Source organism: Nelusetta ayraudi, unplaced genomic scaffold (genome assembly GCF_046127955.1).
Source record: "Nelusetta ayraudi isolate G7.1 ecotype Tasmania unplaced genomic scaffold, CSIRO-AGI_Nayr_v1 ptg000050l, whole genome shotgun sequence".
NCBI classification, from domain to species: domain Eukaryota; kingdom Metazoa; phylum Chordata; class Actinopteri; order Tetraodontiformes; family Monacanthidae; genus Nelusetta; species Nelusetta ayraudi.
In genome coordinates, this window is record NW_027466100.1 from 342,087 (window position 1) to 368,673 (window position 26,587).

At 44.5% G+C, this 26,587-nt stretch overlaps 2 protein-coding genes and 1 long non-coding RNA gene across 6 annotated transcripts; 2 read left to right on the forward strand and 1 right to left on the reverse strand.

Moving 5' to 3' along the window:
* The first annotated feature begins 174 nt into the window (after positions 1-174).
* mst1 (macrophage stimulating 1) lies at positions 175-14,710 on the forward strand. The gene is made up of 18 exons (XM_076037055.1): positions 175-457; positions 813-957; positions 1,587-1,702; positions 1,778-1,892; positions 3,448-3,584; positions 4,074-4,194; positions 4,324-4,442; positions 6,204-6,378; positions 7,592-7,722; positions 8,724-8,826; positions 9,294-9,430; positions 9,528-9,560; positions 10,323-10,434; positions 10,521-10,598; positions 12,152-12,298; positions 12,391-12,497; positions 12,633-12,772; positions 13,822-14,710. Exons 1-18 carry the CDS (start codon positions 385-387, stop codon positions 13,981-13,983), a joined length of 2,151 nt encoding a protein of 716 aa, XP_075893170.1. The 5' UTR covers positions 175-384; the 3' UTR covers positions 13,984-14,710.
* A 3,510-nt stretch (positions 14,711-18,220) lies between these two features.
* On the forward strand, positions 18,221-26,587 carry LOC142895680 (uncharacterized). 4 transcript variants are annotated; one of them, XR_012928237.1, is made up of 6 exons: positions 18,221-18,380; positions 20,708-20,878; positions 20,964-21,047; positions 22,579-22,682; positions 22,763-22,801; positions 25,072-26,587. XR_012928237.1 is itself a non-coding variant. In XM_076036900.1 (6 exons), exons 2-6 carry the CDS (start codon positions 20,774-20,776, stop codon positions 25,153-25,155), a joined length of 360 nt encoding a protein of 119 aa, XP_075893015.1. In that variant the 5' UTR covers positions 18,222-18,380; positions 20,708-20,773; the 3' UTR covers positions 25,156-26,587. The 4 variants fall into 4 exon arrangements, 3 of the variants coding, with proteins under 3 accessions (XP_075893015.1, XP_075893017.1, XP_075893016.1); XM_076036900.1 differs by having other exon boundaries at positions 18,222-18,380; positions 22,579-22,626; XM_076036902.1 differs by having other exon boundaries at positions 18,238-18,380; positions 20,758-20,878; positions 22,579-22,626.
* Positions 18,767-19,687, reverse strand: LOC142895681 (uncharacterized). The gene is made up of 2 exons (XR_012928238.1): positions 19,136-19,687; positions 18,767-19,024 (listed from the first exon to the last, which is right to left on the reverse strand). It is a non-coding gene; the product is annotated as an uncharacterized LOC142895681 (long non-coding RNA).

A 26,587-nucleotide genomic window follows, 5' to 3' on the forward strand; every position in this document is an offset into this window, starting at 1 on the left:
GATATTTACAACAACAAAAAAAAAAACAACACTGTTTTGATCGTTGGACACACTGATTTCGGAGTATTTGGTAATCATCTGAGGAGATGCATGACCGTATGCTGATATGCCACTCTTGATTAATGATTAATACACATATTGATTGGCTGTGTTTTGGGGATCAGGGACTGTTTGAATAAGAGCTCGGTGGCTATTCAGTGTGGGTGGTTGGGTTTCATGCCTTCTCCCGAGTCCCTCTGCCTTTTTTGTTTTTTGTTTTAACATCTTAAACTTGCCTCGGGGAGTTTTTTTCTTCCCTCCACATTCGGGCCGGATTTGGATGTTTTGCAACCCCAAAGTTGGGCCAGAGATCTCAGCCGGGCTCTCGCTGAGGGTGGTGAGCAGATGATCAGCCTGACATCACGAACAATGAAACTGCCGCTGCTCTTTATCCTACTGACTGCCCGAGTGACCACAGGTAAGGAATGTGTTTTTTAGTGTTTCACCACAAAGACAAACACAAACGTGTGTGGTTTTTGTGGATGGAATTACACAATTAAAAGAAAAGTTCATTTGTGTGTTTAGAGTTTTAAAAAAAAAAAATCAACCAATTTTTAATACAACAACGCACAACAAAATTATTTTCTTTATAACACAAATGCATTGCGGTGGTAGAGTGGTCTCATGCAACAGGAGCACTCTTGGTCCAAAGGTTATATGTATGCAGCTGACTTGTGCCCAGCTGGTACCATTGACCACCTGCACTCCGGCCTGAGCCCGAGCCCAATTGATATTCTGAGTCCGACTCGTCTCTTCTGTTCTACATGAAACAGGCCACCGGAGTTCGCTGAACGACTTCCAGCGATCTGAGGGCAGAGAGCTGGTTCCCCTGCCCTGGAATGCGGCTCGGGTGCTGCTGATGCCAGGCCTGAACCTGGAGGAGTGCGCCTCGCGCTGCTCACAGTCTTTGGACTGCAGGTAGCCAGCCGTTTCATTCTGCATTAAACACAGAAATAAGGTGTAATTATTAGGTTTGGTTCTGGCGTAAATTGTCACCTACGGCTTTTTTCTGAACGCATATATACATGTATCTCATTAAGAGATAAGCCTGCCTATTAACTGAATTTAGTGTAATTAATTGAACATTAATTGGCAGCTGGTATGGAAGAGTTGAATTGCAGTCTGCTTGTGCCCTAAATCCTTTACAGTTATTAGATACGTTACTTACCTCTGGTTATTCAGGTTATACAATTTCCCTTTTCAGCCTCGCAACAGTATAAAACTGCGGGATCAAAGTCTGTGCCTGCATATTGTTTCTCTTATGTTGGCTCTCAACATTAATGGATGTCAGCCTGCAAACTTTTAATAGACGCAGATGCTTTGTATTAAAGGGTTATTACCAAGAGTATTTTTAGACCTCTGATATAAAACAAAATGTGTTTTTGATACTCTTGTTTATCCTGCTATCAACCTATGTTATTCACGTCTGTCATTTTTAAAAATGGTTATATTAAGAGCCAAGTTGTAATTAACAAAAGGGGGGGGGGATATATTGTTGTATTGATGGAGGCACCAAACACTGACATTAAAATATCCCTGGACATCAGAGCTTTCAACTACGAGACACGTCCCATCGTCACCTGCAAACACCTGCCCTGGGTGGGGGACGGCAGCAACGCCGAGGTGAAGAGAAACGTCAACTGCGACCTTTACGAGAAGAAGGGTAAGGCTCTCGCATGAAGACCCGGAGATCTGGCATCGGCACGACTGAAATCTAATTGGCTGTTCAACTGTGAAGTCTACGTTAGGAAGTGCATCGTGGGTAAAGGAGAGGACTACAGGGGGAAAGTCCTCACCACGAGGAGCGGGCTCACCTGCCAGCAGTGGTGGTCCAAGTTTCCTCATGATCACAGGTGAGGCACCTGGAAGGTTCACCTTTACATCCTGTTTGAGCAGGAAGTGATTGGACACCTTGGTCTGTCCTCCAGAGCTACTGAAAGGCCTCATATTTTTTCCTGGTTTTTAAAAATGTATTATTATTATTTTTTTATCTCAAACCCCAGTGGAGTACCTTTGCAGAAATAACCCTCCTAAAAAACTTCAGAAAACAACATATTTAGCCCTCTGTTTACAGCCTCCCGCAATAAAAAAACAGAAAAGGTTTTCTGCTAAAACTGATGCTCTGCCTCAGGTTTTGAAGAGATACACACAAGGTGCACAAGTGCTTGAAGAAAAGGAATAATTTGCAGTGTGTTGGCACCAACGTCATTGGGGTGCCATTGAATTATCAGTGCCCTTTATGACATCACCATGGGACTAATTCCAAAACTGCATTGCAAAGAAGAAGTCAAAAAAAGAAAAAGCCATGCAAAATAGCATCTCAGAGCTCGGTATACAAGTGTGACAACAGTCGCATGGAGGAAAAGGCAAAGCAGGCTGTCATTTAAAAAATTCATGACTCATGTTTGAAAAGGTCTGAACTGCTGCTAGGCTTTGCGCCCTGTCTTCAGGGCCCTTCAGGCTCTTTTATTGCCTTGTTTTGCTCCTCAACTCATCTCAACCTTGTATGAAGGCCACACTCACCGCTTGAAACCCCTGTAATTGTTGCTGCTTGTCTGCTGGTTTTATTACAGGCGAGTGATTGCCACTGCAATGGCAACAACACGGCACAGTACATTGACTGGTGCTTTACTGTATTGTACTGTTTAATGCCTCCAGGTGGAACAAAGAGACTTTATTCATTCTTTCTCAATGTCCTGGGAAGGCCTGGGTTATATTTATGTGGATTGGGGGGGGGGGGGGGGAATGGAAATTTGAATTAATGGATGAATCAAGTCACAATACAGTGATTTAGCCACAAAGGTAAAACGTAATGATAAATAGCCGCTTTCTCCTGCACTAAGGGGTTGCAGGGTTTTTTGTTTTGTTTTTTTGGAGTCTTCACAATTGACAGTCATGTAAGTGTCAAATGACAGTCACAATTATTAAAAACAATTAATTGTCCACCACCATAACAAAGAATGTGATCATATTTCACTATTCTTAATATGCTGAAAGTGAAGCGCCTCGCTGCCTTTTTCAGCTCTCACCTTTTTTCTGATGTCGTTCCAGATTCTTTTTTTTATTATTATTATTTTGACAAGTGAGGCAGCTCTCTAACAGACACTAGTTAGATCGTCTGGACTCTTGACAAATGCTGTATGGGTGTGGGCTGCAATTTGAATACAGCTGGGATGAGGACTGAATGTGGAATTCTTCTGCAGCCCAGTGGCCAAAGTGGACATGACAGAAGCAAAATGCTTCGGTAAGCCGGCAAGGGAAAGGTTCCACCTGATGGCTGCTCACGGATCATTTCAACGCAAGCAAATAGGAGACGTTTCCAAAAAAAAAAAAAAAAAAGGATCTGACCCGATATGTCATCAGAATGTGGCTGTGCCATAACTGCCGCTCCGTCACTGTTCATCTCAGGTGGACCCCCACGGCGAGAAATGGTCTGGAGCTGAACTACTGCCGGAACCCAGATGGGGATCGCATCGGCCCGTGGTGCTACACCACAGACCCTGAGCGACGTTATGAAAGCTGTCACATCCCACAGTGCAGAGACGGTACGCTAACCGCATTCCTCTGCAAATCCCGAAAAACGTGCTCGCAGGTCTGAAACTGTTCGGTCTCCTGCAATGAACCGCGGCACTTTGTGCTCTCTGGGAGGTTGTATCTGAGAGCATGAGTGACACAAGGTTGTTTCTCATTGTCATCAATTCAGTTTTTTTTTTGTTTTGTTTTGTTTTTTTTAAATGTGGACATACAGCAATACGTTTATGTGGGTTAAGAGTTTCAAAGTTTACAACCAACAAAATGGATTCACTTCATTTAAATTGAACCCGAAAAGATGGTTCTGCTGGCCAACAGGAGGATGTGATTACTAAATGGAGCAGTTCTATTCTATTTCCCCCTGTAATTACAAACTAATTATGCAACCCTTCCCAAGAAACTGCAATTATACCTGTTCCTTACGCCGGCTTTTGCAATTTCCAGCCACTGTCTATGGAGTGTTACATTCAGGGTGTGTTTGAAGGACCGCTTGTGGTTTGCAGACGTCTGCATCACTTGCAATGGAGAGGACTACCGGGGGCAGGTGGACCACACTGTGAGTGGAAGGGAGTGTCAGAGGTGGGACCAGCAATACCCTCATCAGCACATCTACCAGCCGGAGAAGTATGCACATTTTTAATTGCTATCGTCAAGCAAGCTTGTTAATTGCTAACAATAGCGACAACAACATCAACAAAAAAGAAACTTGCAACAGCATCTTGATATTTATTCAAACTCTTTCTTTTTTCCCAGGTATCCTGATAAGAGTTTGGACGACAACTACTGCCGTAATCCGGACGCCTCTCCGGTGCCCTGGTGCTACACCACAGACCCTGAAGTGGAAAGAGAGAGCTGCGACATTAGCATGTGCAGTAAGACCAATCTGATTTTGTTATTGCATCACAGGAGAATTCACATTGAACTTTCACAAGGGAACAGGCAGTTTAAGAATCCTGCCCTGTTTGTCCTAAACATCTTCTTTTATACCAGACAGTTTTTATTTATTTTTTTATGTTTATTGGAAACTGGTTGCTTACTGAAATGGGACAATAACAGACCCTTCTCTGGATAAATTGCCAGCAGGATGTGAGAGATGAGCTAACTAGTGTTGGCATAATCAAATTTAGAAATACTGCTTTAGTGGTGTTTTGGATGTGTGTACCTCTTTCTTTAAAACATAAAGGCTGCTCAAGTGACAGCCTTTAATCCATATTGTAGTTGCTGTTTATGTCTATACATCAGCTATAATTGTTGCTAATTTATGAATTGATTGTGTGTTTCTTTTTTTTTTATTTAACTGGAACAGAAAACGTCTGAAGCCTACACGTTCCACATGCTCATTGATTTTGTGGTTTGTTTAATGTGCATAACATTTCAATAGATGCCATTGAACCCAGACTCAGAGGCTGAACGATTGGCTTTAAACAAAGTAAATAAATAAATGAGCCTTGACACATATTCATCGGTTTTTCCAGAATTTCAAAATGACTTGCGCAACGCGGGCACTTCCACCAAGGGCATGGGACTTAAAAACTTTAAGAGAGCACCATCTAGTGTCGGCAGTAAAAAAAAAAATGAATTAGAAATCAATTGAACACGCATAGTTACACATATCAACACTCATACTGTCTCTTCATCGGACACATGACACAATACGCTTTAAAAGAAATGAGTTAAAAGAGGAAACACTGTCTGGTTATACTCTATCATCATGGGGAATTTACTTTACCAGCATTTCCTAACAATAAGATGCTTCCCCGTCAATGATCTTCCCAGATTCGAGTGAAGTCATTCATTTGCTCGAGTTTACCGACCGTGTGCTGAAAGTCACCGTTTGGGAATTTAGGCCATTCTGATGTCACAAAGGGCTGTGATGCCCCTGACAAGACCCCCAGGTCAGGTGTTGGTTCCATTGCGTTAGACAACCACAAAGCCGCCTTGTTTACGCCCTCAAATATGTGTAAGGCACAGCGACGAAGCTTCAGTTTAAGCCAGAGGCTACAACCAGCGTTTTTTCTGCAGTAGGCTGCAAACAGAGGGCTAAACATTCTGTTTTCAGGGAGTCTTTGAATGGATAATTGTGTGAGGCTGCTCCGAGGGAGTCTAGCATGAAGATAAAGACTTGATAATGAGTTAAATGGGACCTTTTTTTCGAAAGTGTATAACATCCAAAGTAAAGCTAAGATAAGAATCAGTAAAACATCATGGGTTGGCCTCTTATGAAAAGCTTTCTGTATCGGCCTTCAGCATGTCTGTCTTTAGACATACATATGTATATTAAAAAAAAAACAACACTTTGTCTGGATACATGATAATCACATCATTCTGCTCAGACACACTAATGAAAGGAGATCGCTGTAATTCCATTCACAGCTTTTACAGCTGACCCGCCACAATGTAACGGCTCGCTGCCTCTGTGTCATCACACCGACGGAGCCGAAAGAGACAAAAGAAATCACTCCATTTCGGCTTTAATTTAACGCAACATAAACCCCAAATTCCTTCTCCCTCCTCCGCGGGCCTGCCACCGTAAATATTAACCACATTAACCGAGCTCACCTCTGTGTGGTCCAGAGGTGGCTGGCTAATTCCTCGCCTTGCCTTGCCTTGCCTTGCCTTGCCTCGCCCCACAGCGGAGGTGCGGGTGGAGAAGCGCCAGCGCTCCAGCTTCACCACCAACTGTTTCCGCAGCCGTGGCGAAGATTACCGTGGGAAAGTCAATGAGACGACTTCGGGCATCCCGTGCCAGCGGTGGGACGCCCAGTACCCTCATGAGCATCCTTTCTACCCAAACACGTACGAATGCAAGTGAGTAACTGAAGAGGAGGAGGAAGAGGAGGAGGCGGAGGAGGAGGAGGAGGAGGAGGAGGAGGAGGAGGAGACAAGAGTGTTCAAAAGGCTCTTGTTGCTGCTCCTCACATGAATGTTAATGTCAAGATGCCACTGCAGTTGAGTCACTGGACTTATTCTTTTTTTTTTAGATAGATGTAGAAAAAAAAAAAGCTTCTTGGCTCTAAGTGGCAACATGGATGATTCATCAATCCTGCTGCCAAAATGTCATGATCAGAGTCCGGTCAGGTCAAGGTTTAATGGAAGGTGGAGGATTGAGGAAGTACTACACAATAATTCAGTGTAATATCTTGGTGTTTTTCCAGGATGAGTGATTTAAGTTGTCAGTTTCGGGAAATTCAGGAATTGTTTTAACAAATTGTGGCCACAATAGAATCAAGATCCAACAGATATGGTTGCCTTTGAAGCTTTGAAAACCTATCCTGCATAATTGTCTCTGATGGGATAATATGTTTTTGTTCATTGACAAAACATTTTTTTTGCAGAGGATGAGACACATCCTTAGAAGGGTTAAACATTGCTAACAGGGTCAGGATTGTGCAGCGAGGCATGGAAAAGTGCCAAACTGGTCTGGGAATGCTAATTTACATGTGTTTAAGCTTACCAGAGGCTGGAAGGTGAAGGGAGACAATAATTACTTGGATTGTTTATATATTATATGTTATATATTGTACCTTCTACCTAATGAGAGCAGCAAAGTGTTTCTAAATGAGGGCTGATATATGCAAATCAAAATGTACATTACAAATAATCTGAGTCTCTAGTTATCAATGAGAAACGTTTATTCATATCTTACCATTACCTGTTTGCTTGCTCCACTTCCAATAAAATATTTTGTTGAAACATGCAATTATGGAAATCTGCCCTCTGTGATGTCATAAAGGGCAATGCTACATCCTATGTTTTGTGACAAACTGCCCATGACTACCACTCCAACTTTTTCTGTCCCCTTCGAAAATGTGGAAAGTCCAACAATGCGTCTGATTTAGCAGAATGCAACAACTGAGCGTTTTCACTGGAGGCTGTAAACACATGGGTAATTTCAATCCATGGAGTGTTTTTTGGGTGAATAAGCATGTAGACAGGTGGTAATAGTTGTTGAGTATGACTTGTTTAGAGTCAGCGGAACTGATCCGGGTCCTGGTTAATGAGCAGCACTGGTCTCATCCAGGGGTTTGGAGGAGAACTACTGTCGTAACCCCGACGGGTCGGAGGCTCCCTGGTGCTTCACATCTGTGCAGGAGATGAGGACGGCGCTCTGTCTGCAGATCAAACGCTGTGCAGATGACATCGAGGCCGAGGGTGAGAATGAATGAAACAGAGCGGCGCAGAGCGATAGTGGCAACATGTTTTTCTCTTAGCTGCTACAATGGGTAAATGTCTGTAAGAATGTATGAATACTGACATTGTCAGCAACCGTAATTAGGGGCGTGGTTCTGATGATATTTAAGGTTAAAGGGGGGTTAATGATGTGGGATCAAGTAGCCTGTAGTAAAACACAAGCTATTAAAATCTAACTTGCAACTATGGAAAAAAAAAAGTTTTTGAACACCCTGAATTCAAAAAAACAAATACGATCAAGACATGTTTGTGGGGAAATCATTGGAGACTGACACAAGAAAATGCAAATGATTTTTTTGGTTTTCTAAAAAGAAAAAATGGCAAAAGTCAATTCTTGTCCTTGCCCTGGATGTGTGGTGAGGAGAATTATCCGGCTGAGGCATCCAGTCTTGACCTGGACGGATCAGTGCCCGTGCAGAAGGGAGCGTGTGGGTTGTGGGTGCCTCTGCTTAAAGAAATTCCAGACTTACAACTGATTCATAAAGCAATATGTCACAGCTGCATGGGGTATCCAAAAACCTTTTTCATCGTGATGCAGAGGAGCAAGAAGGTTGGGGGTTTGATGCCCAGGTCTGGGGCCTTTCTGTGTGGAGTTTGCATGTTCTTCCTGTGTCTGCGTGGGTTCTCTCCGGGTTCTCCGGCTTCCTCCCACAGTCCAGAAACACACTTGTGAGGACAATTGGGAAACTCTAAATTGCTCATAGGTGTTTGCGTGGATATGAATCTTTATTTGAACTTTCAATGTGGCATTGCGATGAACTGGTGACTTGCCCAGGGTGTAACATGCCTTCGCCCAGCTGGGATAGGCTCCAGCAGGCCGACCCGACCGAAGTGGGTATAGAAGATGGATGGACAATTGCACATAACCTAAATGTCAACAATTACAACAGCTTTGCTACTCTTTTGACTTCCTGACGTCATCCATCAGCGTCACTGTTAGAGCAAGACTGTTTCTCTCCCAGATTGCTACCACGAAAATGGAAGAAACTACAGAGGCATCGTCCGCAAAACACGGAAGGGCATCATCTGCCAGAAGTGGAACGTCAACACACCTCACAGGACCAAGTAAGACGAGCACGTCGTGTCACAATAACACGTTCTAAGGGGTATCTCTGACACTGCGTGGTACACATTGTTATCCTTTTTGTTATTCTTTTATTTTTTTTTAACTAGTTGTTTTAGTTGCAGCAGTAGTAGTAGAACAGCTGGGTCTACACTGCATACCCTCTTAACCACTTTATGTGTCTAAAGAGACTTTACAACATCATGATGCAGTCCGTGAACAATGTAACTCCAAACAATGAGACACTTACGGAAAAGTTCAAAAAAATACTTTACAGAGTTGCTGGAGATTCATGAACACCTAAAACCATTTGGAAGATGTTGCCAGTGTGCATTCATAATGTGCTTTGTAAGCATTGGCGTACATAAGAAAAGATAACAACATGCAGGGGGAGAGGTCCCACCCACCCGCGGTGAGAAGCATTTATTAGATGGCTGAATCCCTTTAATGGCTCTGTGGGATTTTCCAGGATAAACCCGCGGACGCATCCTGAGGCCAATCTGACAGAGAACTACTGTCGTAATCCAGACGGGGACCAGCACGGACCCTGGTGCTACACCACCGACCCCAAAACTGAGTTTGACTACTGCGCTATCAAGCAGTGTGGTACTTCCTCGCACCACTCTCTCTCTTCCCCTCCCCCTCACTGTGTGCAGTTTTATGTGGGATGTGTCATCTCTTTCATCTTCCACTTTCCCTACAGCCGGAGAGAAGGTGCCCATACCTGACCCCCCGGGTAAGTTTCTGAATTATCACTGAGCAACAAGTCATTAAGATACATGTATATATGTATATTAGGGCTGTCAGCGTTAACACGTTAATCGTGATTAGTTAAATACAATCCCTAACGCGTTCATTTTCTTTAATCGCATTTCAAACGTAAGGCCGGTGTAGGGACAGAATCTGTCCGAGGCTATGGGATCTGTCTGGTGTCTTACGGCAACTCTATTAGGACAAACTACATCGTGGTCAGATAGATAGATAGATAGATAGATGGATAGAAATATAGATAGATAGATAGATTTTGATGAAGTAATGTAAATTGTCAGTATGGGGTTAAAACTGCCTTGATATGCAAAATAACAGAATTGTACACATGCAGTTAAAACCGCGATTAATCGTAGTTAACTATGATGATTTTGCAATTAATCGCAATTTAAAAAATTAATTGTTTGACAGCCCTGTTGTGTAAATATATACATATATATACATATATATGTATATGTATACATATATGTATATATAGATATATATATATATATATATGTATATATATATATATATATATATATATATGTATATACATATATGTATACATACATACATACATACATACATGCATATATATATGTATGTATATATATATATACATATACATATATATATATATATATATATATATATATATATATATATACATATATATACATATATATATATATATATATATATATATATATATATATATAAATCCCCCGTGACCATATTGTCCTTTCAGAGAAGGTGGAGTTCAGCGAGTGCGGCCAGAGGGACGATCGTGCTCCAACTAGACTGCGGATTGTGGGCGGGGTTCCAGGCAACTCGCCGTGGACAGTGAGCCTCAGAGACCGGTGGGCACGCTTGTCTCGGCCATTGACAAATGGAACACGCTCCTGTGCCATGCAGCGTCTGACATCTGACCTCTCTCCTGTTGCAGGAAAGGGAACCATTTCTGCGGAGGATCCCTGGTGAACTCTCGATGGGTGATCAGCACCAAGCAGTGTTTCTCCTCCTGGTAGACTTTGTTTATTTAAAGCTTTTTAAAGGCTTTTAGGAGCATAACTCTTCTGCGGGGGTGCACCGGCAGGCTCGTTTAAATTCATGAACTGCCTGTTGAAGTCAAAAAAAAATCCAGCAGGGTACAAGTGGAAAACTGTCACATTCCACAAAGCATTTATATACAGAATGTAAATATGGCTGGATAGTGACGATCGTGCTGTGCAAAGGAAGCCACGGCGACATGCGCCATGAAAATCCAGATTTAAATGGAGAACCTGTGGTGTTTTTTCAACAGAAAAAGACTCCTATAAAAACACATAGTCCACATTTACAAGTACCAATGAAAGATGTTAATATACATTTTTACTTTTGCAGCTCTCATATTATACCCGCTTAAGTGGAGCAGCCCTGCATGGTTCCTTAATAACCAACTGTAGGTCTTCAGGAAACACCACATTTAGCCCTCTGTTTATAGACAAAAGATGTATCTTTCAGCAAAGGTTGACTTCAAGAAGTGCATGTTTCCATGCAAATCCTCTGGATTTTCTCATGCTCGGCGAGTTGACTTTCAGACCGGAGACGCGTTCTCACAGGAGAAAACAAACCAACCCAAGAAGTTGCTCGGGCATGAACCGTGATTCTCCACTCAAGACTTTAAAATTTTCAACTCAAGTCCATCTACAAGGGGATTCATATGGGCGTTCTGTACTGTGCCAAAGCACAGAGGGACCTCCTCCTCCCCAGACCCTCACTGGCGTGCGCTCACGTGCCAGAGCACGGCCAACCACCTTACATCATCACGTTGTCGCTTCATTCCCGTTGTAAAGAATTGTTGAGCTGCCGCACAACAGTGATAAACAAAGTCTGGGACTTCCACTCAGCGGAAAAGAAGTGGCTGCTTTCGCCTCATGGGGTTTTTACCGTGCTGGTGCTTGTGCGCGGCTAGCTGTACCGTCAACATACACTTCTTGCAACTGTGCCTGGGGCCAGAAGAGCCATGCTTGAGGATGGTGCTGAGCGCTAGTCAAACAAAGTCGACTCTGGGGTCGCACGTGCGTGAGCGAGGTTCAGATTGCCTTTGTGTGAGTGCTTTCCTGAGTATAATTACACATTAGCTGTACTGTTAAGCAACTGTCAATATTACTGCCACTCCTCAAACTCACTGTGGCGAAAATGAAATGAGGACGGTACTATTAGCCTAAAAAGTGTGATGACGTTAGCATTGCTGACCTACAGAAACTTCAGGAGTCAAAGTAAAGTCCAGGGTCGGATGTAAACCAGGGGTCACCAACACGGTGCCCGTGGGTGCTAGGTAGCCCCCAAGGACCACATGAGTAGCCCGCAGGCCTGCTCTAAAAATAGCACAACTCGTTGAGCTGCGTCCAGGATCTAATTTCATCCTACCTTGTTAAGTCATTGTTGATAATTGTTGAGAACTCATTAACGTGATCATTGCCTTCACATAGATCAGTGTGTCTCATTTACCCGTGAAGTAGCTCTCAGGTTCAAAAAAAGAGTTAGCGAGCCCTGATGTAAACAGAACGGATCGGATTTGCTGTCCCCACGCAGTTACGTGGACCTGCCCGGATACTCGGCCAGGTTGGGAACGCTGTTCCGAGATCCGCGGGAAGAGGAGCCCGACGTGCAGACCATCCCCCTCACCAAGATCGTCTGCGGCCCGTCGGAGTCTCAGCTGGTCATGCTGCAGCTGGAATAGTGAGCGCCGCCGTGCAACACCACACCCCCGCGCACGCCGACGCGCACACACCTGACCTCTGCTGCTCCCCCCCCCCTCCTCCTCCCACCAGCCCTGCCCAGTTCAACACGCGCGTGGCTCAGATCTGCCTCCCCCCCGAGCGCTACATCGTGGAGGAGGGCACGCGCTGCGAAATTGCGGGATGGGGCGAGACGAGAGGCAAGTGGTGACTCCCGCTCATTAACTATAACGCCATTTATTAGCTGGATGTGCACGACAGGCTAAGAGTCCTCGTCTTGTTGCTGCACCTATACATGGACATATTCAAATTCTTCCCTCTTTTTTTTCCCCAAGGGACTGGAGATGAGACCGTCCTCAACGTGGCCCAGATACCGGTTCTCAGTAACAGGGAATGCAACAAATACTTCAGAGGTCGCGTTCGTGAGAATGAGATGTGCACGGGCTCATTCCAGGGCGGGGTCGGCGCTTGTGAGGTAGGTGTCTATGCAAACGGGTGCAGCCTTGTTCTGTTCTTACGACAGATTTATTTATTTATTTATTTATTTATTTCCCAGAAACTGAAGCAGCATGTTTAGGATTTCATTTTCATTTTCAAAATTTTTCACATTTTGTTGAAAATTATTTGTAATTAAATGAAAAAACTTTAAGTGCGAAGAAGCAGACAGGAGATAGTGATGGTCAAAGACGACCACATCGCTCAAACTGGAGACATTGTGATTAAACTGGTATTGTTCTTGAGCCCAGTTGAGCACATCAGACCACAGCTCACTTTGTTCTTTTAGAGTTGACAATAAAGAAACTGTTCATGGTTTTGGAGGTTTTTCCCCCATTTTTGAACATGGCTGGCCATGTACTTATCATGAATTATATATTTTTTCAAATACAGCAATTTTATGTCTATTTAATTGCATCAGTGACCACATTTGACCAAGTGCATTGATCACGTTGTGCGTCCCAAATACACAGGTGAAGCAAATTTGCGCACAACAATTATTTTGTTGTGCACAAATTTGCACAACAAATTGGCACATCAAAATTTGGGCACAAATTTGAACAAAAAAAAAAAAGGTCCAAAATATTTTCTTCCAACTTGAAGAGCCACTCTGGTGTCTTCAACCAGTGCATCCAGGCAAAGAAACCGGCCAGCCACACGGCCACACTGAACATCTTCTTGCCCGACTTGAGACGCATTAACAGGTTCACCATTGAGATTCAACACCAGCATCCGCTTGACACTTTGCTGTTTGTAACTTCACCCTGCTTCGAGAAGGTTGTGCGAGCCCCCCCGCCGCCCCATCACTGACGCAAATCGACACATCAAATAATCGCTTTTGAGAGTCACGTGAAGAGGGGAGCGTACGGCTATTTATACACCCCTATAAATCAAGCCGCAGTCACTGTGTGGATAATGGAGGGGGACTGGACAAGATGCGACTGCAAGATGTTTCCAACCTCGGCAGTGACAGTCAGTCATAACAGAGACAAGTAATGACTCCCGAGTGTTGTTCCTGTGTGTCTGCAGAGAGACTACGGCGGCCCTCTGGCGTGTCAGAACAGGGACTGCTGGGTACTTGAGGGTGTGATCATTCCCATGAGGCGCTGCGGACACCAGGGGCAGCCAAACATCTTCATCCGGGTGTCTGTCTATGTAGACTGGATCAAGAAGGTCATGGAGATGGCTTAGAGGCACGAGCTGGCCTCCAACAGGGACTGACCAAGCTCATGTGTTGTTGTGTTTTGTTTTGTTTTGTTTTGTTTTTTTAACCGTCGTTCGACGCAAAGCATTTTCAGTAGCGCAGTGAAATATATACGCTCAAATGTATTACTGTAACAATAACAATTCTACAATGTAAAGCTTTCTCATTTCGTGGGCAAAATTGTGATTCCTTGTCATCCGGCGGCCCTAAACCCGCAGTGATGGATTTTGATATTGGATGTGTGTTTTGAGCTGGAATGACTTTCACAAGAGCTCGCTGGTGCACCTTTCCGACACGTGTCTCACGTTTGCAAGCAGCCAGAATCCACACACACACACACACACACACACACACACACACACACACACACACACACACACACACAGTGGCAATCACTGGCGATCTAGCAGGGCGGTCATGACGTCCATTCGTTTTGCCAGTTTTCACTCAATCCTTTCAGCTCAGCATTTATTAAGCCGTTGACAACAATTGGATGAATGGTAAGTTTATGTGGTTGCATGCGAGACAGTAACACTTGTTAATCCCTTACAATATTTATCAGCATGTCTGAGCTGCCTGGGGAGGTTGCAGTTGGAGGAAAAAAGAAAATCTACGCTAATAAACGCTTATTTCCTCTTTTTAAAGTTGTTATAGCCGCCGTGTAAAATGTCTTCTGAATGTACAACTTATAAATGTGAAATCCTTTAAATTCAAGCTCCATTTTAATGTGTTTACATTAAAAAAAAAAATCCAAAATGTGGACATGGGGATACAAATGTACAGACTGAGTGACAATAACGTGAGCAGTGTGTGTGTGTGAGAGAGAGAGATAGGGGGAGAGAGAGAGACAGAGAGAGAGAGAGACAGAGAGAGAGAGAGAGAGAGAGAGAGAGAGAGAGGGGTGGTGGTGGAGGGCTGGGGGTGTTTACAGCACACATTTTAAGTTCCTAACATCCCCTGGAAATGCTCCTCTCCTCTCCTCTCCTCTCCTCCCCTCTCCTCTCCTCACCTCTCCTCCCCTCTCCTCCCCTCTCCTCTCCTCACCTCTCCTCCCCTCCCCTCTCCTCCCCTCTCCTCTCCTCTCCTCCCCCCTCCTCTCCTCTCCTCTCCTCACCTCTCCTCCCCTCTCCTCACCTCTCCTCCCCTTCCCTCCCCTCTCCTCTCCTCACCTCTCCTCTCCTCTCCTCTCCTCTCCTCTCCTCTCCTCCCCTCTCCCCTTCTCTCCTCTCCTCTCCTCTCCTCTCCTCTCCCCTTCTCTCCTATCCTCTCCTCTCCTCCCCTCTCCTCTCCTCTCCTCCCCTCTCCTCTCCCCTTTTCTCCTATCCTCTCCTCTCCTCTCGTCTCCTCCCCTCTCCTCTCCCCTTCTCTCCTCCCCTCCCCTCTCCCCTTCTCTCCTATCCTATCCTCTCCTCTCTCCTCTCCTCTCCTCTCCTCTCCACTTCTCTCCTCCCCTCTCCTCTCCTCTCCTCTCCTCTCCTCTTCTCTCCTCTCCTCTCCTCTCCTCCCCTCTCCTCTCCCCTTCTCTCCTATCCTCTCCTCTCCCCTCCTCTCCTCTCTCCTCTCCCCTCCTCTCGTCTCCTCTCCTCCACAAGAGTACACGCCTCCCCTCCTCTCGCTGGCACTGAATGGAGCCCCGAAAAAAGGGAGGAAGAGAAAAAAAAAATACCTTCTTTGCCCCCAGACTCTAAAGAAATCCCTCCTCTCCCTGTCTTTTGATGCCTGCCCCCACCTCTAAAGACATGCCTTTGTGCCTTATGCAGAACTGTATGCGCTGCACATTCTTTCTAGTTCTATAGGAGGATTTTTGTAACCCGGTCCTGATGAGCCCACGGAATTCAGCTTAAATAAACCTCAAGATCAGAGTCTGACCGAATCTCAGGCGCACCAGACTGCGGAGGGCCACTGAAATCTTTCTTGCATACACACGTTCTCCCTCTCCCTCTCCCTCTCCCTCTCTCTCTCTCTCTCTCTCTCTTGCAGACCCTCCCCCTCTCCCTCCACCCACCCAACCCCTGTTCCCCCCATTCCATCGCTGCCTTCGCCTCTTGGAAACACCCTCGCCAATATGTTTTTTTCCCCCCTGTTTTCCAGTCAATGGGGAGGCCGTTTTGACACTGCATCTCTCCTGCAGCCGCAGTGTGGAGAGACTCGGGGCCCAAGCGAGCAAGAGTCTCGCCGTCTCTCCTCTCCGGTTTGCCGTTAGACCGAGCGGCGTTTCAGGATGACAGGGCGACAGTTAGGACGCTCGTTTTTTTCACTTTCATGCAGTAAGATTAAAAGTAATGACTAATCACGCTCACTTGTGACCCGAGCGACTTGCAGCACCGTTGCTTCTCAGAAGTCTCATGCTGCTGCCCTCACGAACGGGGACAAATTTTTTTTATTTTTTTTTCACCTCCTTTTTCGGGGCCAACGGCATTGAGGTTCAACAAGTGATCGGGTTTTTGTTTTTTCTATCGCAACGACTCAACAGTTTACAGGTTAAATGAGCTGCATTCACGGTAACCCGCCCCCCCTCCCCCGCCCTTCTTCTTTTACTTGCTGTCATGCCAGCCGCGCTCACCTGATATGACTCCGTGAGCAGGCGCAGCGCGGTCTTCCCTGGAATGTGCCTTCCCCATGGAGCCAACATTCCTGTGTGTATCGATCACTCACTGGAGGGAGAGAGGGAGGGCTCCTCCTCTGCGCTTGTAGTTTGTCAAGCTTTAGCTTCACATTTCATTTCAGGAAAAAAATAAACTGTCCTCATCAAGCAGTTAGTAACTAAGTAACTAATATTCTTAATAGTTAAAGAACAAAAATTCGATGAAAACATTTTTTTGTTTTCCTTGTAAGGTAATGTTTTGATCACAAATCTTGCTTTTAATCAGTCAATCAGTTTTTCCACCTGCTGAGTGCCGATGCAATTGCGTGCTGCAGCCCACCTCTGCTACAAGATGCAGGACCCCCTCCCCCACTGTTGACGGAACATCAGACTGTTCTTATTGCATGACTGACTTTGTTGTTTTTTTTGTGGGGGGGGGGGTTTTGTTGTTTTTTTGCATGGAACTCATTTGACGCTTGATGCAGACCGACTCATTTCTCTCAGCAGCAGTTGTAGGCGGACATCAGTCAGCAGGGGCTGAGTAGTGAACAGTGTTGGCGAGTAATCTGTTACTAACTAATCCACCACTCTAATCAAACTACTTTTTTTTTGTAAGAGAGTAATGTCAAGGGATTACTCTGGCAAAAATGGTCATTATATCATAATTACTTTGTCAAGTAAAGATTCCATTACTTTTCGGAAATATTTTGCAAGCTTAAAAAAAAGTCTTATTACGCACAAAATGTCTGAAATTTAGAAAAACAACCGAAAACAATGATGTCGCAGATTGATGGTGCAGCCGTGCATGCATTGTCATTGACAGCTGGAAATACAAACATTATTTTGAGTTCATCTCGTATAAATGAAAGAATATTGTGGTTCGTTGTACGTTGTGTGCAGGAAACAAGACGTTCTCAACTGTTACTTTACCTTTTTTTTTTTTTTTTAAAGTACAGTAATTAGCAATTGATTACATATGAAACAAAGTAGTTAATGTAGTAATTAGATTACCTTTTTAAGGAGTAATCAGTAATCAGTAGTTGGATTACTTTTATGGAGTAATCCCAACAACACTGGTCGTGAAACCTGTTTCAGACAGTCTAGACTGCCTGGCCTCACCAGCATTTCCACTGGAGAAACTCTCTCTCTCTCTCTCTCTCTCTCGCCCTCTCTCTCTCTCTCTCTCTCTCTCTCGCTCTCTCCCTCTCTCTCTCGCTCTCTCTCTCTCTCTCTCTCTCTCCCTCCCTCCCTCTGGTGAGGGGAACTTCCCAGCCACCACCACCCCCTCCCCACCCCCCAGCCAGACCCCTGTTTGGGAACCCCGGAACCAGCAGCTCCTCGCTCACTCTCCGTCCCCCTCCCCCCGCCCCCTCTCGCCCCCTCCTCCTCTCAAGTGGGTGGTCCGGTGAGCTATTCGGGGGAGGGAGGGGGGGCGGGGCTCGCTGCCATACACACTCCTACCACTCGCGCTCTTTCCTTGAAACATGCTTTAATAGAGAAAGTATGCAATGCATACTGCTCGGCTACAACCCCCCAATTATACTGCAACCGGGGTATTCGTGACTGGACTTCTGGGGGGGTTGCGGGGGGGGGATCACACACATTTCCGATTAGAGGAGGGGTGCGGGGGGAGGAAAGAGGGAGGGAAAGGGAGGGAGGGAGGGAGGGAGAGAGAGAGAGAGAGAGAGAGTTCCACACCAACCAATGAGACGGTCGATACACTTACACTTTCAAAGTTGTGCTGCAGCACAAAGTGAGCAGACTGTGAACTTCCAGGTAAAACTGCAGAGCAACGGCAAGGTAGGTCCTCGCGTCCCTGGCGGGATTTCTTTCTCCTTCTCCTTCTTCTTTCCCTGCGACCACCGGCCCCGCATTTAAAGTGGGATCACTCAGCCCTGAACATGGAGACCCATTAGCCCGAATGCATGCATGCATGTATGTATGTATGTATGTATGTATGTATGTACAGGCTAGCCTGTGTATGCGTGAGTGTATAGAGGCTGCTCTGAAAGGAGAGCTTTTGCACCTGTATTGCTCGCCATTGTCCCTCTGTGCACAAAGTTTATCATTCCTATGTTTGTTTGTTTTTTAATTATTATCATTTTTGCGGACGCTTCGGTTCACCCACCTCGATCGCGGCAAAAACAAACAAGCAAGCAAACAAACAAACAAACACAATCCCTGCATTTTTAAAAAGCTCGATTGCGCAAGTGATGGGAGCGAGGAGATGTGCACATTTTACACGCTCTGCCCCCCGAAGCCCCCCTCCCCAGACACACACACACACACACACACACACACACACACACACACACACACACTGCTGGCCTCGCTCGGCTGTTGTTTTGCCGTTTTCTCCCCACTTTTACACGCGCTTGTTTGCTCGAGCCGAGAAAAGTCGGCCAGCGTCGGTTCCGCTGCTGCACGATCCGTCCGCGCACCTCCTGCAAAAAAAAAAGGCCAGTTGAAGTATGTGTGTGTGTGTGTGTGTGTGTGTGTGTGTGTGTGTTTTTTTAATGGTGGCCACTGCCGCCCTTATGCAAAAAAAAGAGTACATTCAGTCCCGTGCTCGGCTGCCAAACACGGACGAGCTGCAGCGGACGGCGGCTCGCTGGCTCGCTATGTGTGCCGCCGATCCTGCAGAGGAAGGACGAGGAGGAGGAGGAGGAGAAGGAGAAGAAGTCGTGCGGCTCGCTTGTTGCATTGCTGCGAAAATGTGTTTATAAGCGACGTACGCGCGTCTAGTTTTTTTGTTTTTTTGGGGGGGGGTGGGGGGGCCTTTTAAATCGTGTCTGCCGAGGCACGTCGATCGCTCAAATTACCGCGACTTCCTGCTTTTCGCCGCGGCCGTTTTTGATAGGGTGTGTTGGCAATTAGTGTTTGGCACATTCCTCTTTGGAGCGAACACGGTGCGGAAAGAAAAGGCACCTCCGCGAGCCGCGGACGTCCCGCCGGTGTCACTTCAGTGCGATTACGGTGAAAGCCCTCCGAGCAACGCTGATAAATCGAGCCGGGTGTCGCTGGGGCGCTTTCGAGGAAATTGGCAGGAATAGCAGCGGAATAAATGGTTAACTCGGAGGCCTGACAGAGCGAAAAAAAAAAAAAGAAAAAAGAAAAAGTTGTACATCATAAATAAATAGGAACTCCAAAGACGTTTGGTCTTTAAAAAAAAAAAAATAGTGGATCTATAGTAGATGTTTGCTTTTGAATTGAAGTGGGGCTTTTAATCTCTGTGTAGTTTACATTTATGACCATGATTTCCAGGAAACGTGTTGGAAACCTGGATCAGTGTGTCCTTTCGTTAGTTTCCTCAGTCTGTAGAATTTAAGAAAGGGGTGGTACGGCAGTCACACTGAAAATCCAAATAAAAAACACCTTGTGAGCAAGTCATTGGATCTAATGTAAACAAAACTGTGCAATCTGGGATGATAAATATGTGTAGATTAAAAAAAAAAAAAAAATACTCCATCAAGATCAATCACTGATCATCGTCCAACTGTGTAAACAAGCACAAACTACCTGGTGCTAACAACAAAACAAATAGATGAGATGCTAATTGGAGAAATTTCCCCCACTGTAGCTCAATAAAGGCTCAATTTATGTTTTGATTCTTTCTGTTTGTGCTTTCTGTCGACGTGTTGGTTTGTCTGAGGCCGTCTGAGCTGCAGGGTACAAGTTGTAGCAGCTTCGGGCACACCTACAACCCGCAGGGACCCCATTGAGAAAAAAAAAAAAAGAGCTCAAAGAAGGCAGATGGGAGACAGTGTGCAGCGCAGGAGATACTGAGCGCGGATGGCAGAATGAGTTGTGAATATCTGTGCTACTTTTAGTCGCTGGACACCACTCTCATGTTTCCCTGCGTTTGCCAGTCTCCTGTTTGTGTTCCGATCAACCTGGTGCCAAGCCTCCTGTCCAGGCGGTTCCCACGCTCGCTCTTGGAAAGGAGGCCTGCGTGACTTTCCGTCCATCCCCTTTTAATAATGCGTTAAGCACCTGTTTGTATTCAATCCCGTCGTTGCGCTCAAACGAAATGAGTTTCATAACCCGGGATGATCACGCTGAGGAGAAGTGTTTTCTTTTCTTTAACGCTGTCACGCCGCTGACACTCTGGCCTTCTGTCCTCAAAGCTCTCAAGGCAGCTCCTCCTTGGATTTGATGCCCACGCTCTCTGACGCAGGTGGACAGACCCAGGCATGAGTAACAGTGGGACCAAAGAGCCGTCTCCCCAGCCGAGCACCGCCCAGTCGGCTCCTGAGCCTCAGCGCAGGGGCAGGGGCCGGCCTCGGAAACAGCAGGAGGTGATGCATTCTAATTGTCGTTTCATATCTTCTCGGTGAGGAGCTCTGTTTTCATTGGTTGCCATACCTGATCCCGATTCTGCAGGAGCCTGTTGGACCACCAACTCCAAAGCGGCCGAGAGGGCGACCCAAAGGCAGCAAAAACAAAGGCCCAAAAACTGCACTGAAGGTTAAAACGAGTTCTCAGACGTTCACTTTTTAATTGCAGTCTTGTAAATGTTGACGCTTCTATCGGTTTAAAATGCCACAAGAAGGTTTTCATGACTTAACATGGATTGAAGTCTTGTGTTTGTGTGTTTTTTGACCATAATTTTGTATCACTCCTTGATAGAAAAAACAAACCAGAAGTAAGGGTAGCTTCCACACGTTGTTGCTGCTATATGAAAAAGATTACTGCATTTCATTTTTGTTAGTTTGTCAATAGAGCACAAGGCTTTATGAAAAATGAATTTAAAATATTCAATATAAAAATGCTCCTGAGGTGATCTTTTCACAACAATGTCACGTGGAAACAGATGTCTGCAGCAACACAGTTGTTGACCCACTGACCCACCCACTAGTTTACAAAAAAGAACAGCAGTTTGATGATTATATGCTTCAGCTTTTAAAAAAAAAGAAGAATAAGAGAGGTATAAAATGAAGAAATAGCATAAAATGGGTGAGACTAGCTGTGCAGTGAAGTCACTGGAGGCCCCCGCATACAAATTGATCCGAAACGGTTCTGTTAGCTTCCATTCATATTCTGAAGACTTCATTGTGACTGCCTTTTGCAAAGCTCGCAATGAATTGGAATGCTTTATCAAAGGTGCCTTTATATGATTTGACAGGCTGGATGTGTCTGCCTCCACCAATTAGCTTCATTTTCTCGCTGTACTTACATTGTACCTTTGAAATATTTATTGACAAGTTGGACTGCCACAGATAACTTTTATTAATCAAATCCAATATGTGAGTGTGTGGGGGAGTAGTTTTTTTTTTTTTTTTTGCTTTAATTAATCTTTGTATGATCTTTATAAGTATAATCTTTGCATTTAACTATGTAATTGGTTAATTCCATTTCATTACTTGCATTAGGTTGACAGGTGTAGGTCTGGTTTGGATAATCGCACTGCACAGAGGTATATGTGCATTTCAAACTAATATGAGAGATCATTGAAGCCTTTGCATTATGGGTCTGGTATTGTACAAAATTCTTTTTACATGTGACTGTTTTCCAACAGTTACATGCATTTGCAGCCTGTCTGTTAAAACCCAAGAGTTGAAAAAAAAAAAATCTACATATGTGCTTAATTTTCTTAATCCACTTTTCAGAAAGTGATGGATAACTCATGCCGTTCGGCAGCCTTCGTGATGTCATAAGGGGCAGTGTTGCAGATACCTCCTTCAGGCTCAGCCACCTTGTGACTCCATTGTTTATGCTCCCTCCCAAACATTACAGGTCTAATAGGCAGGTAGTTCAAATGCTGTTGCAGGAGGCTATGAGGCCTTCATCGATTTTTATTCTCTTAAGTCCACATAGTTAGAAGATGTAATGTCTAGAATTTTTTTAAAAATCGAAAAAGCGATCTACGATGAGATGTATAATGTAAACCTTTCTGAAAAGATGAACAGAAAATACACTTAGCACAGGAATTTGATAATATATCAGAAGTTTGAAACCTCTGTTAATGATTTTAACCAACCCGTCTGCTCTTCCTCAGAAAGTAGAGCCTGGGGAGAAACGACCACGTGGGCGACCAAGGAAATGGGTATGGCGCAATCGTTGACAGTTAGAGACAAGGAGTAAATGTCCAAAGCCTCCAAGGTGTCTGCTGCAGCTGTACAGTCCTTGACGGCGACTTGGCTTTCATGGTTGATTAATTTGTGGTCCTCCTTTCTCCACAGCCCCAAAAAAAAGTTGTTCAAGAAGTACCTGAAGAGCAGGTGAGGAACGCAAAATCCTTCCGTGCTTATTGGTTTCTAAGGATTTATTTTGATGCTTACATGTAGCCCCTTAGCAGCTCTGGCAGATCTTTTCAGTATATTCCAGTCTATGTAAGACAAAGAAGAGAAGTCAGCTTCTGGTAAAGAAAGCTGCACTGCAGAAGGTGCAGCAGCAAATGGCAACAAGTGCAAGTGCAAATGCAAAATGTAAGTGACAAATTATAAAAGATACCAAAATAAACGTACTATTTAAGAATCTGTGTAACGGCAAAACTCTTTAAATGTGTTTACTTCACTTAGTTTCTGTCTCTGCTGTAACTGCTGGAGTGAAACTTCTACTGGATTTCAAAAGAAATTTCATTTTGTGTCATTACTTCACTGTTTGACTTTCCCTAACGTCTGTAGTGCAGAGATGTCAAGGCGTGTGTTTCTTGACAACCCGAACAAACATTCAAAGCACTTTGCCTTCACTGAAGTTGCACTGCAGCCGCCCAACGACGCTTTGACGGTCCCACCTGCCCTTGGTGCTTCGGCACTAGATGGGACATGAGTTTATTAAGCCACTCTGCACAATTTTAGGAGATGGATGGAGCGGGTGTTGGAAGATTGGGAAAAAGAAAATATGACTTTGTTATAATCTGGAGAAAAAAAATTGAACTACCAAGATACCAAGACACTCCTTGCAGAAAGTTCATGGTTCATATCAAGAGTTTCAAGAGTTCACATCTTACTCATATATGCATTGTCATGAAAGTAGAGCATTTAAGTAAAAGCGTTTCAACGGCCATTTCTTCTTCTGAAGCAATTTACTGAAAGAAAGAAAAAAAAAAAGCTAACAACAGTTGTGGCCATACCGCAAAAAAACCTGGCCACATGATGTCAAAATGTGAACAGTCAAAATGTACTGTTTTTTTTTGTGAGGAGGAGAGCTGTTTCAATACAGTGTCGCTGAACCAGAACATTTTAGTGGTGGATTCTTGTGCTTGAGATTTTTGAGTTAATCTCCTTGCTGCAGCATCTTGTACGTATAGGAACAGTGAAGAGACGGACGTGTGAACTTTTGGAAGGTTGAGAGAAGGTCAAATTATGTTCACCTGTAAAGGTTACTGTTCAACCGCAGGCGCGCACTCTAATTTTATCCGAGAGCTGAACATCTCTGTCGGTCTTGCCTTCGCACGCACAACGTTTGGATCAAAAAACCGCCAATGCGAAACGTTTTTTTCTTGTCTTGTACGTTAACTGGCTCTGTGAGGATGTGACGAGTTCCTGGAAACTCGCAGATGGCGGCGTTGAATTCCCCAGATACACCTCCGAACATCCTCTGTGGCATCCAGCCACCGGGGCGTCGCGGCCCGTCGTGTTTCTGAGAAACTTTGCCTCGTCTTTGCCATCGTGTTCACTTTTTGAAGGCGACGGCGTTGCGCAACGCTCGCCACCAAAGCGGGCAGGGTCCTTGATGCCCCGCCGGCGCCGAGCGTTTCGTCAAGAGATGCTTGAAGAACTGAAACCGTTGAGACAGACTCGTCTCCCAGGCGCACGCACCCGCTCACCAAGGGGAAGAATGAGTCAATGTCGAGTGGGGAAACCTGATCTAACTGCTGCCTTCCTCTGTCTTCTCGGTTTCCTGGCATAACCGTCGTCTTCCTCACATTTCGAGGGCTGACAGCTGGACCCAGTCCTCCGCACGCAACCATTGAAAAAAGAGAAGAAGAAGAAGAAGAAAAAAAATCCCAACACTCATTCTTGAATTCTCGTGCCGCGTCTATTCATTACTGTGTGCGTAATGAGTCACCATGCTGAGAGAGATAATTGCAGTTGGTCAGTGTGTTTACGTGCACAATTGGGTGGGGCGACATTTATAGCTTAGCGCGACTCTTAATCTTTAGCCAGCATGTAGCCAAGGGTCAGATGTTCATTTCTTGACAGCGTTGGGTTCTACTCCTACGGCAACCTGCGACAGGTGGTCATATGCTTCCTTTCAGTTTTGTAAGTACAGGATGCGATATCAACTAACAGAGTCTGGTGTCACAACAAAACAAACTTACTCCATGCTTATTCCAAAATCCGGTTGTGAACATTTTTTCACCTATCGCTATAATCTTGCTCAGTCTTTGTCTGGTGCAGTTCAACTCCAAACATCTTTATTTTGGTTTGTCGGTTTGCTTAGCTCAGTAGTTTACAGTGTTGACGCAGTTGACGCTGAGACAATTCATATTCTTACCGACTCCGTGTGAACCTACCGAATGACCGTTGGTCCCCTGTTTTTCCAGGGCCAATCAGAAGAGGCCGAGGAGGGTCCGTCAGAGCTTGAGTCCTCGACATCTCAGGTTCCAGGCAAAGAGGAAGGAGATTAGATAGGACGCAACTAACTACCTCAAGGTTTGGCCTCAAGCAAACGGATTCACTCTGACTCCTTTCTGTCATGAGGATTCAGGAGCACAAACACACACATACGCACTCACACACAAAAAACAAACAAACAAACATATTTTCAAAATCTACAGTAGACAGGAGTTTCTTCCTCACATTTGAAACCACTGTCTGCTTCTGTTGGTTCATTACAAGAGAACGTGGTGAAAAAAACAACAACTTTTAACCATTCATGAAATTTGATCTTTAGATAAGGTTTTGAAGGGAATAGTTCTACATTTGGGGAAACACTTCTTAGTATTGATGATAAGAGTTGACATCAAACTACTGCCAGTGGACGGTTAGCTTAGCTTAACAAGGAGACTGGAAGCAGGCGGCTAGCCCAGCTTGGCATCCCAAGGTAAGAGAAATTGCCAACAAGCACCTCTGAAGCTCATTTTCCAGTGTTGATTGTTGTTTAATTCACACACAAACCAAAGTGTTTATTTTTACAGTGGACATGTGCCTTACCTTTCCTTACCTTCGGACAGAGCTGAAGAGTTTTACAGTATTTTTGCTACGCTAAGCTAACCGTCATCGTCTCATTGATTTTAAATCCTGGTGAAAAAAGCAAAAGGCCAAGAGGGGTTTTCACTGAAATTTCCAGCTTTTTAATCTTTGAAAACGAATGCTTTCCTCAACCTCCTCTGTTTTGTGTGTGCATGTGTGTGTGCATGGGAGAGAATGTATGGAGAGGTGGTTGAAGGCTACAGGTTTAAGCATTAGGTGGGTTTACAAAAAAAAAGAAACCAGACTGATTTTTTTTTTTTTTGAACAAGCCTCTACATCAAGTGTCAGGAATCCTCATATGATGAGAGCAAGACGGTGACATTTTTTTCTTTTCTTTTTTAGCAATGTTATACTATAATCATGGTGCTCTGAAGTCATTAATACAAACATGAACATGAATGGTTTTCTACTCCAAAATGAAATATCCACTTTGGGTGGAAAGAAAGTCTGTTTGTTGTTTTTTTGTTTTTTGTTTTTTGTTTTTTTGTATTTTTTTCCCTCCAAAAAAAAAATCTACATTTTACTTATTCAAAATGTAAAAGCACGACTTGCAGTATTTAGCTCAAAGCTACAATATTTTCTTTCCTCCAATCACCAGCTGAGAAATGGCAGCCAAAGTTAGAAAGGATGTCTCATTTTGGATATAAAACTTTTCATAGATACTTACGTCGGCAACTTGTCATTCTACCACACTCAGGATTTTGCTATTACAGTGCTATTACACCATATTGAAACCTCAGGTACAGAACTATTCAGGAACATGTCATTCTACTCAGTAATAATTGTTGTGCTGTGTTTGTTGTGCATTTCTGACCTGTATTTGACATTACCAGTATGCCTTGACAAAAAGACCTCATTTAAACCTCA

What these genes read in the sequence shown, in the direction of transcription:
- mst1 (XM_076037055.1), top strand. Translation starts at nt 385, where the DNA reads ATGATCAGCCTGACATCACGAACAATGAAACTGCCGCTGCTCTTTATC. An exon ending in CATCCCACAGTGCAGAGACG is followed by an intron (nt 3,585 to 4,073) that starts GTACGCTAACCG and finishes TGTGGTTTGCAG; the next exon opens with ACGTCTGCATCACTTGCAAT. An exon ending in CCAAACACGTACGAATGCAA is followed by an intron (nt 6,379 to 7,591) that starts GTGAGTAACTGA and finishes GGTCTCATCCAG; the next exon opens with GGGTTTGGAGGAGAACTACT.
- LOC142895680 (XM_076036900.1), top strand. Translation starts at nt 20,774, where the DNA reads ATGAGTAACAGTGGGACCAAAGAGCCGTCTCCCCAGCCGAGCACCGCC. An exon ending in GCCCAAAAACTGCACTGAAG is followed by an intron (nt 21,048 to 22,578) that starts GTTAAAACGAGT and finishes GCTCTTCCTCAG; the next exon opens with AAAGTAGAGCCTGGGGAGAA. An exon ending in GTGGGCGACCAAGGAAATGG is followed by an intron (nt 22,627 to 22,762) that starts GTATGGCGCAAT and finishes CTTTCTCCACAG; the next exon opens with CCCCAAAAAAAAGTTGTTCA.